This window comes from Scyliorhinus canicula, chromosome 1 (genome assembly GCF_902713615.1).
Source record: "Scyliorhinus canicula chromosome 1, sScyCan1.1, whole genome shotgun sequence".
NCBI lineage: Eukaryota > Metazoa > Chordata > Chondrichthyes > Carcharhiniformes > Scyliorhinidae > Scyliorhinus > Scyliorhinus canicula.
The window spans coordinates 88,372,130-88,385,655 of record NC_052146.1 but is presented as its reverse complement, the minus strand read 5'-3'; the positions used below and the strand labels follow the sequence as shown (position 1 = coordinate 88,385,655).

The 13,526-nt window shown below is 50.9% G+C and overlaps 1 protein-coding gene across 2 annotated transcripts in view; it reads left to right on the top strand.

Moving 5' to 3' along the window:
- The first annotated feature begins 5,706 nt into the window (after positions 1 to 5,706).
- LOC119964915 (digestive cysteine proteinase 1-like) overlaps positions 5,707 to 13,526 on the top strand; it is a 132,995-nt gene continuing 125,175 nt past the window's right edge. The window contains exons 1-2 of one of the 2 annotated variants that reach the window (XM_038795050.1): positions 5,707 to 5,760; positions 7,600 to 7,656. In XM_038795050.1, coding sequence (XP_038650978.1) covers positions 5,721 to 5,760; positions 7,600 to 7,656 — 97 coding nt within the window. In that variant the 5' untranslated portion in view covers positions 5,707 to 5,720. Of the gene's footprint in view, positions 5,761 to 6,255; positions 6,466 to 7,599; positions 7,657 to 13,526 lie in introns of those variants that run through there. The other variant, XM_038795039.1, reaches the window with a different exon arrangement.

The following is a 13,526-nucleotide window of genomic DNA, read 5'->3' as shown; positions in this document are numbered from 1 at the left end:
GGAGCAAGACCTGTGCATTGGTTGTCCAGTGTATATAGTTGCTTTAGTTCAATAAACCTATTCAGTGTTTCAACACTTCCTCAATGATTGTCTCGCAATACAACACATCTGTCCAGTATTGGTGGGAGTAACCACTGCACAGTCCCATCTTCACATTGAAGATATTCTCCATCATATTGTATGGCACTACCACCATGCTAAATGGGATAGACTTCAAACAGATCTAGCAACTCAAGACTGGGCATCCAGGAGATGCTGTGGGCCATCAGCAGCAGCTGAATTGTACTCAACCACAGTCTGTAACCTCATGGCCCGGCAGAGTTCCCACTTTACCATTATGATCAAGCCAGGGGATCCACTCTGGTTCAATGAAAAGTGCAGTACCAGGCATACTGAAAAATGAGGTGTCAACCTGATGAAGCTACAACACAGGACTAGTAAAGTCCCCATGGTCCTCTTTCGAGGGGGAGAGCTGACTGGTGGTGAGTTAACCTGACGGTCCCCACCGCACCTCAGATGAGAAGTAAGGTTGAGAAGGCGGGGCCCTTCATGAATAACCTCAGCTGGTATGGGTATTGAACCCACGCTGCTGGCCTCGCTCTGCATCATGATGCCCGCTGTCCAGCCAACTAAACTGGACCCCAACACAAACTACTTGCATACCTAAGAGCAGAATCAACAAGTAGTAGACAAAGCTAAGCAATTCCACAACCAATAGATCAGATCTAAGCACTGCAATCCTTCCATATCCAACCGTGAATGGTGGTCGACAATTAAACAACTTACAGGAGGAGTAGGCTCTACAAATATCCCCATCCTGAATGATAGAAGAGTCCAGCACATCTGTGCAGAAGACAAGGCTGAAGCATTCGTAACAATCGTCAGCCGGAAGTGCCGAGTGAATGATCCAGCTTTGCCTCCTCCGGAAGTTCCTAGCATCAAAGATGTCAGTCTTCAGTCAATACGATTCATTCCACGTGGTATCAATAAATGGCTGAAGGCACTGGATACTGCAAAGGCTATGGGTCCTAACTATATTCCGACAATAATACTGAAGACTTGTGCTCCAGAACTTGCCGTGACCCTTGCCGAGCTGTTGCAGTACAGCTACAACACTGGCACCTACACGGCAATGTGGAAAATTGCCCAGATGTGTTCTGTACACATGAAACAGGACAAATCCAACACAGCCAATTACCACCCTATCAGTCTACTCTCCATCATCAGTAAAGTGATGGAAGGAGTCATCAACAGAGCTATGAAGAGGGAGCTGGGTGTGTTCATGGAGAGGATGGGTATAGTGGATCCATGACGCTTTCACAACCCAGGGGGAAGGGAGTATTCCTTCTTTTCACATGTCTATAAGGTGTATTTGAGGACTGATTACTGTGTACTGAGCCGGGAGATTTTGATTAGGGTGGAGGGGCAGAGTATGTGGGGATAGTTATCTCGGACCATGCGTCCCAATGGCTGGAGATTCGGTTTAGAGCGGGACGAGAGCAGAGGGTGGGGTGGAGGTTTGATTCGGGGTTGTTGGTGGGTGGATGGAGGTTTTTGTGATAGCGTGTGGGCGACAATTAAGGAGTATGTGGAATTGAATCAGAATGGGGAGGTGTCGGCGGCCATTCTTTGGGAAGCACTGATGTCAGTGGTCCGGGGGGAAATGATTTTGTTTAAAGCTCGTGCGGATAGGGAAAGGAGGGAGGAGCATGACCATCTAGTGAGCAGGTAGTGGAGGTGGACAGGGAGTATTCGAGAGTGTCCACCGCGGAGGGATTGGCGGGAAGGAAAAAGTTGCAGGGGCAGTTTGATAGGTTGACAATAGGGAGGGCAGTAGGGCAAATGTGTAGGGCTAGAGAGGTGCAAAATGAGCATAGGGAGAAGGCGAGCCGCATGCTGGCACTCCAGCAATGGTGGTCTGGCCGTGTCCAGGGAAATATTGAAGATACGGGGAAGGCCCCTGGGCCGGATTGATATCGACAGAATTTTATGAGGAGCCGGGGAAGGTAAACAAGGTGTTTCATGAGCACTACCAGGGATTGTACGAGGCGGATCCGGGGGGAGAGGAAGGGGACATGAGGCGGTTTCCCCCTTGGAGGAAGCAAAGAGGGAAGTATTGGAGGAGCCTCTGGGGCTGACAGAGGTGCTGGATAGTATCAGGGCTTTGAAATCGGGGAAGGCCCCTGGGCCGGATTGATATCGACAGAATTTTATGAGGAATTTGCGACGGACCTGGCACCACATCTGTCGGGGACGTTTAATGAAGCGCTGGGAAAGGTGCAGTTGCCACAGATGATGATGCAGGCAGTAATCACGCTAATCCCGAAAAAGGGGAAGGACCTGGTGGAATGTGGATCATATAGGCCCATATCACTATTGAACATGGATGTACACGGCTCAGCTTAATTCATGGCTCAGCTTAATTCAGCTGAAGGTGCTGCATAGGGTGCACATGACTGGGGCCAGGATGAGCCGGTTCTTTGGGGGAGAGGACAGGTGTGGGAGGTGTTCCGAAGGCCCGGCGAACCACACGCACATGTTCTGGGCGTGTCCGGCATTGGAGGGGTTTTGGAAGTGGGTGGCGGGGACCTTGTCCAAGGTGGTTGGTTCCAGGGTGGAACCAGGCTGGGGGCTCGCCATCTTTGGCGTAGCATCGGAGCCGGGAGTGCAAGTGGCGAGAGAGGCCGGTACCCTGGCCTTTGCGTCTCTAGTAGCCCGCCGTAGGATTATTTTACAGCGGAGGGACGCGAAGCCCCCGAGCCTGGAGGCCTGGATTAACGACATGGGCGGGTTCATCAGGCTGGAGAGGGTCAAGTTTGCCCTGAGGGGCTCGGTACAAGGGTTCTTCCGGCAATGGCAGTCCTTTCTCGATTTTCTGGATGTGAAAGTATTGGTTAAGTTGTTGGCGGGGAGGATGGAGGATTGTGTCCTGGGGGTGGTTGCAGAAGGTCAAACAGGCTTTGTGAAGGACAGGTATGTCCTTCACAAATGTAGAAGGAGCTGGTTTAGCTCACCAGGCTAAATCGCTGGCTTTTAAAGCAGACCAAGCAGGCCAGCAGCACGGTTCGATTCCCGTACCAGCCTCCCTGGACAGGCGCCGGAATGTGGCGACTAGGGGCTTTTCACAGTAACTTCATTGAAGCCTACTCGTGACAATAAGCGATTTTCATTTTTTCATTTTCAATGTAGTGATGAATCCATCAGGGGCTCTGGTACCGTAGCTGGTGATGTCCATGTACGCGGAGAAGGCATTTGATGGGGTGAAGCGGCGGTACTTGTTTGAGGTTTTGGGAAGGTTTGGGTTTGGGCGGAGATTTGTGGCATGGGTGTGGTTGCTGTATGTGGCACCGAGGGTGAGTGTGAGGACGAATAATATGAGTTTGTGGAGCTTTGACTTACACAGGGGTACGAGGCAGGGATGCCAGCTGTTGCTGTTGCTGTTTGCGCTGGCCATAGAGCCATTGGCAATGACTTTTATGGGGTCGGCGGAGTGGCAGGTGATTATGAGGGGACAGAGGGAGCATCGGGAGTCACTCTATGCCGATGACCTGTTGCTGCATATTTCGGATCTGCTGGAGAATATGGGCCTGCTGGGGAGGTTTGGAGGATTCTCTGGATATAAACTGAATGTAGGGAAAAGCGAGATTTGCCCAGTGAATGAGCTAGGATAGTGGGCTAATTTAGGGGGGATGCCATTTATGGTAGCAAGGGATAGGTTTTGGTATTTGTGCGAGAATCATGGGTTTAAACCAGGGGGTGGATAGTGTATACAGGAGGTGGAGGTAAGTGGAGGAAGGGTGTGCCAGTCTGGAGGAGGTAAGGTAGAGAGTTGAGCTGCCAAGGGGGAGTCAGTTCAGCTATCTGCAGGGACTTTGCGCGAAAAGTCTGGAGGGGGTTCCCTAGGTTGCCGGGATAAACCCTGCTGGAGTGACTGCTGTGAGAGTTGTGGGTGGGGGCCAGTGAGCCATGCACACATGTTTTGGGGTTGTGAAAAATTGGGAAGATTCTGGCCGGGAGTTTTCGCGGTCTTAGCCAGGGTAGTGGAGGAGGAGGTGAACATGGACACTTTGGTGGCGATATTTGGGAATTCAGAGAAGCCGGAGCTCATGGAGAGGAGGAAGATCAATGTCGTGGCCTTCTCCTCTCTGATTGCACGGCGACGTATTTTGCTGGAGTGGCGGTCGGCATCGCCACTGGGGTAGCAGCTTGGTTGTGTGACCTGTATATCTTTCTGTGGTTGGAGAAGATAAAGTACGAGTTAAGGGGTTCTGCAGAGGTGTTTGAGAAAAGGTGGGGGATGTTTGCGACTGTGTTTGAGGAGCTGTATGTCGCAGGGGCAGGGTGGGGGTGGGTGGGGGGGGGGGGGGGGGGGGGGGGGCTTGGTTCTGCCAGGGTCATTCAGTTCTTGACCTCATTCCAAACTTAGTTTAAACATGGACAAAAGAGCCGAATGCCAGATGTGAGTTAAGAGTGACTGCCCATGACATCAAAACAGCATGTCATCAACCGAGGCATCAAGAAGCCCAAGCTAAACTGGAATCAATGGGAATCAGGGGGAAACCCTCCACTGGTTGGAGTCATACCTGGCACAAAGGAGGATGGTTGTGGTGGTTGGAGATCAATCACCTCAGTTCCGGGACATCATTGCAGATATTCCCCAGGGTAGCGTCCATGGTCCAACCATCTTCAACTGCTTCATCAATGACCATTGGCAGTATACACCCTCTGTGATAAGGCTCCTGTCATGGGGAATCAGAAGTTGCCCATAGCTATTGCATTTCAGGAGATAATGATTTGCAGTGGGGACAGTATACAGATCCTCACAAAGCTTATGTGAATGTCTGTGGTGATGCAGAGGGGGAGAGTTTCACCTCTCCTGATCTAATGTCATTCTTTTGAGAGCTGTACCCTGGAGGTTCAGTGTCACTGGAGGCTGGGATGGGATAGGAGGAGGCAGCTGCAGCTCAAAGGGCATTGACAATGACTGTGTATTATGGGAGACATCCTCATCCTCTACGAGATAATAATCTTTATTTTTATTATTGTCACACGTAGGCTTAACAATGCTATGAAGTTACTGTGAAAGGCCTCTAGTCACCACATTCAGGCACCTGTTCGGGTAACACAGGGGGAGAATTTAGAACATCCAAATTACCTAACAGCATGTCTTTCAGGGTTTGTGGGAGGAAACCGGAGCTCCCAGAGGAAACCCACGCAGACACGGGGAGAACATGCAGACTCTGCACAGTGACCCAAGCCGGGAATCGAAACTGGGACCATGGCGCTGTGAAGCACCAGTGCTAACCACTGCACTACCGTGCCACCCATTCATGACTGATGTGCTCAATCACTGTAAAGCTTCATCACAGGTGTGCTGGGAAAGGGATCGACACTTCCACGACAGAATTCTGTAAACTCACCCTCTTAAAATAACTGACTGTTTTTTGTTGTTGGTGCCTTTATAGTATTTATTTATTGTGATTTAAATGGGAATTGATAAGAGGGTTGCTCCGCGTGTTGAACTCTGAATATTGCAGCCCTGTGACCATTTCCAAGATGCCTTGCCGGTGGTGAGGGCTCCCGGTCACATGACCGACCATGGCCAGACCCCGCCTCCGGGCGGTGCTGATTGGCTGGACTGCGAAAGAGGTTCCACCCCCTCGCCTGCTGCTGATTGGCTGAGGCTGGTTTGAGTGACAGTCGGGGTGTTGGAAGGAGCGATGCGGCTGTGGATTGTTGCGTTGCTCAGCTGCAGCTCAGGTAGTCACACCAAACAACAGGTCTCCACCGGCCCTCAAACCATCCCCAATATTCCTCCTAATGGGTGGCCGCTAACTTCATCAACGGAAGAAATGGTGTGCCTGTCCATCTCTGAATACTGTCCCTGTCTGAAACACGATGGCCCGAGTGGCCTCCCTCTGTGATTCGTTGGGTGAATGGAAAACGTTCCCCCGCCCCTCCCTCCAAGAGGCGTGGTCAGAAAAAGAAAGGGAAATCCGTTCAAGGATGACTCACAGCTCAGTTCCTGTCAGTTCAGACTGTTTGAATGTCTGGTTTAAGGACAATCCATGCATCAACTTTAGAGTCGTAGATATTTACAGCATGGAAATAGGCCCTTCGGCCCAGCTTGTCCATGCTGCCCAAATTCTATCACTAAGCTAGTCCCACTTGCCTGCATTTGGCCCATATCCCTCTATACCCACCCTGCCCATGTAACTCTCTAACTGCTTTTTAAAGGAAAAAATTGTACCCGCCTCTACCACTGCCTCTGGCAGCCCCATTCCAGATGCTCACAACCCTCTGAGAAATCTAAACCTTGTGATACAATGCTAACTCTTGCCCAAATGTTCTCCTGCAGACACTTAACCCATTTCATTCCCGAGCACCAGATAAAGCAATGCCTCCATTCCAGTTGGGCCAAGAACATGGAGTGTTCCCACTTGATTCCAGATAATTGTTTAACATGTAGGTGATGCAGGATGACAAGCTTATTAACGCTGTGTACCATATAGGATGGCAAGATAAACACGACTAGCAAATGTGAGCATTTCTAAATATCAGGCCTGCCAACTTATACCCACGCTGTCTGTAATTTAGTTTGTGATATGTGGACCTCGTATTGGATTTGTGCTGCTGTTAATTTTTCAATAATTTGGTTTGTAGTTTCTTAAATCCGGTGATGTCGCAATGTGAATCATCCTCCCTTGTGGTCAGATTACCTTTTGCAAATCTGCATATTCGAGTGAGACAACTGGTCTCACTCTAATATGCACTCCCATGATCTACAGGAGGTGATGGAATCCAACCTCCTCGCCTTGGAGATCTCAGGCGAGTACTATTCAGTCCTGGTCTCCACAAACAGGGACCAAATGGAATTGTACTTATGGGGGTCTCCCTGGGGATCAGAGGCCCTCAGGTGCTTGACCTCTGGGTACGATGGCACTGCCAGCCTAGCGTCCTGGAAGTGCCACCTGGATGCCAGCCTGGCACTGCCAAGGTGCACAGGTCGCACTGCCAGCTGGCAGGAGCACTGGCAGTGTCAAGGTGCCAAGTTGGCATTTTTCCTGTGACGAGGATTGGGCCCGGGGGTGCCCTGTGTGGTGCAGGGGGGCCTGAAGACCCCCTTATAGGTGCGTTGGGGCTTTGAGGAAGTTCGGAGGTCGCATCGGAGGGGTGGGGGGGTTGAAAGATCGGAATGCCATTTTTAAATGGCAAGCTTAAAAACCTCCGGCGAGTAGAGCTCCTCAATGCAGAAAACGGGACTAAGTGAGGCCTCGTCGGGGAGTTCCCGGCTGAGGCCCGAATCTACCCGAATGGGAACAGAATCCCGTTCGATAGCATGGGGTTTCTCGTTGCTCCAAGCGCTGGGAAACACCCAGCTAAATGCGCTTGTTTGGAACTATGTTCCCATTTGGGTAGATCGTGCCCATGATATATGAAGGGAATTTTATTTCAGTTTTCACCTAGGTTGGATTAAACATTCAAAGGAATCACAAAATCAAAATTATTTATTTGTCTGATGAAGTAGCAAATATAGTGATCACAATGGTAAATGTTATGCGTAGATAAATTCATAACTGAGCTATTTGTTTTATGTAGTGGCGAATGTCAAACCTTTGCATGTTCCTACATTTCCGAACATTTATCATATTTCAGGTATGGCACATGTTTTTCTTTTAAATATGTTTTACAAAAGGGAACAGTAATATGAATGAGCAAACATTGGATACATATTAATTCATCTCTCCAGAACCTTTTACAAAAAGCTTTTGTGGGTGAGAAGTGATTTAAAAACAGTTGGAAAATATGCAGTCTGCACCAAAACTGGCAGCATAATCATGACACTGTTCTGTGTAACCACCCACCTCAGCACAGTATAATTCACTGCTTTTCATGGGAGCCCTGCTTTACACTATAAAGTACAATATAAACCCTTTTTCTCACAGATCCAAGAATACGATGGATGTGAAATAAACTTAAGTATGCTAGGAGACTACTCTAATATTATTGAAGTTCTGGGACTTGGTTGTTTATGTGGCAGCAGTGCTCGCTGGGCACTTCCATTGAACAGATGATGTTCCTTTATTTGAAGAAATTAGGTGAAATTGTTTTTTCTGTCGATTCTATAGAACTCTTTCTGGAATTGATGGGTCATAGAGATAAACAGTTTGCTCTTTAAAATATTGAGGAATAATAGCATGGGAGGAGGAAATATTGATATTATATTGGAATCAGATCATGCAGTCTTTTCTTCTTCTTCATTCTCTGCCCAAAGGCAGGTCCAACCCACAATGAATACCGCCCAGTCCATCACACGAACCTGCCTCCCATCCATTGATTCCATCTACACCTCCCGCTGCCGAGGGAAAGCAGGCAGCATAATCAAGGATCCCTCCCACCCGGCTTACTCACTTTTCCAACTTCTTCCATCGGGCAGGAGATTCAGAAGTCTGAGAACACGGATGAACAGACTCAAAAACAGCTTCTTCCCCACTGTCACCAGACTCCTAAATGACCCTCTTATGGACTGTCCTCATTAACACTACACCCATGTCTGCTTCATCCGATGCCAATGCTTATGTAGTACATTGTATATATTGTGTTGCCCTATTATGTATTCTCATGTATTTTCTTGAATTCTGTTCAATTCCCTTTTCTTCCCATGTACTGAATGATCTGTTGAGCTGCTTGCAGAAAAATACTTTTCACTGTACCTCGGTACATGTGACAATAAACAAATCCAATCCAATCCAATCCAATGACCCAACCTCCTCCATTGCAGGGCAAGTCCCAAATCCACCCAGCCCAAAACAGGATTAAATCCCATGTTGGTGGCACAAATCTGATCCACACTGGCTGTCCAATCAACTGAGCCAACCAGTCCCCCAAGGTGTCTGAGTTGCTGTGACAACGCACACTCCTGCACGCATGCTGTAGCCTCCATCACATGGCTGACCAGGAATCTCTTCTGCCATTTCCTGTGTTGGAAGGATTTACATATTGTTGCTCAACCTGTTTGACTGCGATAAGAACGCACCTTCCTTGGTCATCAAGCCCTGCGGTAGAACTGCTGGCTCAGATGCAGTTATGCTACCACAGGACCTCCTACATGGAATTTGGATAAAGCCGAATAGTGTAAAATATAGGGCATGATTTTAACACAGTTATGCAGATTGGAATGTGTGTGCAGCAAATGTAAGTCATATTTAGAACTCTGGTCTGTTTCCAACTTTCCCTGACGTGAGGGAAAGATACATACGAACCAGCAGTGGATGACTGCTTCCAAAATAGCAGATTTGACACAAGTGCTGTCAATAAACAGAGTTCATGTTTGCTGGTGGTAAGAGCCAGCAACACTTTATCATGTCAAAGGGGGGTTAGGTATCTCCAACTCTTGATGTAAGGAGCAGACCTTGAAATAACCAACATAGTCATAATTAATTGTAGAGTAGTCGAGTAGGTGTGATTTTAGACTTTCCATTGTGAGCAAAGAGCTAACCATACATTTAGAAATCCAAAATGCAACTTTAATTTTTTGTAGTAATAGTGTGGGCAGCACGGTAGCACAATGGGTAGCACTGCTGCTTCACAGCTCCAGGGTGATACGACCATCAATTCATTGAGAGACACGAGTTGAAGTAAATGCTGGCTTTAATCGGTTTACAACTGAGCCTGCCGGCGACTATGCTGAACTCAGGGCGGACTCGCAGGACCGCAGCACTTATACTTCCTGCTGGGGGCGGAGCCCTGTACATGCTCCTCATCTCCCCCTGTGAGCAGAGCCGCGCAACGGCTTACAGATGGAGCCCACAGGGACACAGTAATGTACAGTGTGAATTTATAGTGGTTACACATTCACCCCCTGTTAAAAAATCAAGTCCGGTGGGGGTGACGGGTCTACAAGTTCAGTCAGTCCGGCGCCCGAATCGTGCGTTGAAACTGAAAAAGCACTGGTGTTGCAGCCGTTTCGGATGGCTGTGGAAGGATGTTCGGTGCGAGTCCGAGGGTGGACTCCAGGGGTGGTTGTTCCAGAGCTTCGTTCCTGCGGACCGGTGTGACGGGTGGAAGGGAGTGCGAGATGCAAATAGGTGCAGGGGCGCAGGGCATGGGGGGTCGGGTAGGGTGTAGTGTGGGAGGTACATCGGCTGTAGTGGCAGTGGATCCTGCGGGTGCCAGGTCCCGGAGGGGAACGGTGTCCTGTCGGCCATCTGGGTGTTCGACAAACGTGTAGTGGGGGTTTGTGTGCAGGAGCAGGACCCTCTCTACCAGGGGGTCTGTTTTATGTGTCCGGACGTGCTTCCAAAGGACAACAGGGTCCGGTGTCCTCAACCAGGATGGAAGCGAGGCCCCCGTGGTAGTTCCCCTAGGGAAGACAAATAAGCGATCATGAGGAGTCTGGTTTGTGGCCATACAAAGGAGGGACCTAATAGCATGAAGCGCATCGGGGAGGACCGCCTGCCAGTGGGAGGTCGGGAGATTCCTGGACCGTAGTGTCAGTAGGGCGGTCTTCCAGACCGTCACGTTCTCCCTCTCCCCCTGCCCGTCCCCCCTGGGGTTATAGCTGGTAGTCATGCTCGAGGCAATGCCCTTACTGAGCAGGTACTGACGCAGTTCGTCGCTCATGAAGGATGAACCCCTGTCACTGTGGACATAGCTGGGGAAACCGAACAGGGTGAAGACGCTGTGCAGGGCTCTGATAACCGTGGGGGTGGTCATATCAGGGCATGGGATGGCAAAAGGAAAACGGGAGAACTCGTCTATGATATTAAGAAAGTAGATGTTACGGTTATTCGAAGGGAGGGGCCCTTTGAAATCAATACTCAGGCATTCAAAGGGCCGGGATGCCTTTACCAGGTGGGCCTTGTCTGGTGTATAGAAGTGCGGTTTACACTCCGCGCAGATCGGGCAATTCCTGGTGACGGCTTTAACCTCCTCGGTGGAGAAGGGCATGTTGCGGGCCTTGAGGTAGTGGGCGAGCCAGGTGACCCCCGGATGGCAGAGGTCATTGTGGATAGCCTGTAGTTGGTCGTCTTGCGTGCTGGCGCATGGGCTGCGGGACAGGGCATTTAGAGGCTCATTGAGCTTCCCAGGATGATATATGATATCGTAATTATAGGTGGAGAGTTCAATCCTCCACCGCAAGATTTTGTCATTCTTGATTTTGCCCCGCTGCGAGTTGTCAAACATAAAGGCAACCGATCTCTGGTCGGTGATGAGGGTAAACCTCCTACCAGCGAGGTAGTGCCTCCAGTGCCGTTCGGCTTCCACAATGGCTTGGGCTTCCTTTTCGACTGAGGAGTGTCGAAGTTCCGAAGCGGAGAGGGTTCGGGAAAAGAACGCTACTGGCCTGCCTGCCTGCTTCAGACAGCGAGAGCGACTTCTGAGGCGTCGCTTTCCACCTGGAATGGGACGGACTCATCTACCGCCCACATGGCGGCTTTGGCGATGTCCGCTTTAATGCAGTTGAAGGCCTGGCGAGCATCGGTTGACAGTGGGAAGAGTGTGGCCTTAAATAATGAGCGGGCTTTTCCGCTTACTGGGGGACCCACTGGGCGTAGTATGAGAAAAATCCGAGGCACCTCTTGAGGGCCTTGGGACAGTGCGGGAGAGGGAGTTGTAAGAGGGGGCGCATACGGTCAGGGTCGTTTTCCACGACGGAGCCGAGGATGGCTAGCCTGGTTGTGCGGAAAACGCATTTCTCCTTATTATATGTGAAATTGAGTTTTTGAGCGGTCTGGAGAAATCGGTGGAGGTTGGCGTCGTGGTCCTGCTGGTCATGGCCGCAGATGGTGACGTTATCCAAGTACGGAAACATGGCCCGCAGCCCGTACTGGTCCACCATTCGGTCCATTGCTCGTTGGAACACCGAAATCCCGTTCGTGACGCCAAAGGGAACCCAGAGGAAATGGAAAAGGCGGCCGTCTGCCTCGAACGGCGTGTAGTGGCGGTCCTCCGGGCGGATTGGGAGCTGGTGGTATGCAGACTTCAGATCCACCGTGGAGAATTTGCGGTACTGGGCGATCTGATTTACCATGTCTGCAATCCGGGGGAGGGGATACGCATCAAGGTGCATGAACCGGTTAATGGTCTGGCTGTAATCAACCACCATCCGGAGCTTTTCCCCGGTTTTGATGACCACCACCTGAGCTCTCCAGGGGCTATTTCTGGCCTCTATGACTCCTTCACGCAAAAGACGCCGGACTTCAAATCTGATAAACGCCCTGTCCTGCAGGCTATACCTCCTGCTGCGAGTGGCCACTGGTTTGCAGTTGGCGGTGAGATTAGCGAAGAGGGGAGGGGGGTCGATTTTCAGAGTTGCTAGACTACTATAGTGAGTGGGGGAAGGGGTCCGCCAAAGCTGAGTGTTAGGCTCCTGAGGTTGCACTGGAAATCCAGTCCGAGGAGGAGGGGGCGCAGAGGTCTGGGAGCACGTATAATTGGAAATTGGTGTAGTCGGCGCCCTGTATTGTTAGAGCCGCAGTAGTGCACCCCTGTATTTGAACTGAGTGCGACCTCGAGGCGAGGGAGATTGTTTGCTGTGTCGGGAATATCGGGAGCGAGCAGCGCCTTACCAGATCTGGGTGAACGAAGCTCTCAGTGCTCCTGGGGTTGAACAGGCACGGTGTCTCGTATCCGTTGATCTGGACGGATATCATGGAGGTCTGAGGTGCTTTGGCCGTGACTGGTCCAAAGTGACTGCACTGAGCTGCGGGTAGTCGGTGGCGTGGTTGGCGGTGTTGGAGCAGCCCCGTGATGACTGTTCGCGGAGGTCGTAATCTTTGAGTGGTGTGGCGGGTGATGGCCAAGATGGCGGCCCCCGTTAATCGCACGTGGCGTGCAGCGAGGAAGATGGCGCCCAAGATGGCCACCCCAATGGATCACACGTGGTGAGCGGCGAGGAAGATGGTGCCCAAGATGGCGGCTCCCATGAATTGCACATGTTGTGTGGAGGCAGAGACAGCAGACACGCTACCACATTGCGGAGTCTGCGGGCCTGTGAGTCGAAGAAGCGAGTGTTCGGGTTAGGGTTTGATTTAGAGTTTTTAGCTTTGGCCAGACAGACTTTAGCAAAGTGCCCTTTCCGCCCGCAGCTGCTGCAGGTCGCGTTGCGGGCCGGGCAGTGCTGCCGGGGGTGTTGGGGCTGGCCGCAAAAGTGGCACAATAGCCCTCCGTGGTGGGCGGTGGCCGCGCAGCGCAGGCCTGGAGCAGTCTCTGGTCGGGGGTCCACGATGGGGTCGCGTGATCAGTAGGGAACGCAGTTAATCTTTGGAAAGCGACCTCGTTAGAGTTTTACCATGTCCCCCAGGTCCTGGGCCCCTTTCTCGAGAAGACGCTGCCGTACATAATTGGATCGGACCCCTGCAACATACACGTCTCGGACGGCGGGTTCCATATGCTGGGAGGCTGTCACTGCCTGGAAGTTACATTCGCGTGCTAGAGCTTTAAGGTCGCGCAGATAGTCTTCTAGCGACTCCCCAGGGCGCTGGTGGCGAGTTGTAAAGATGTGTCGCGCGTAGACTTCATTC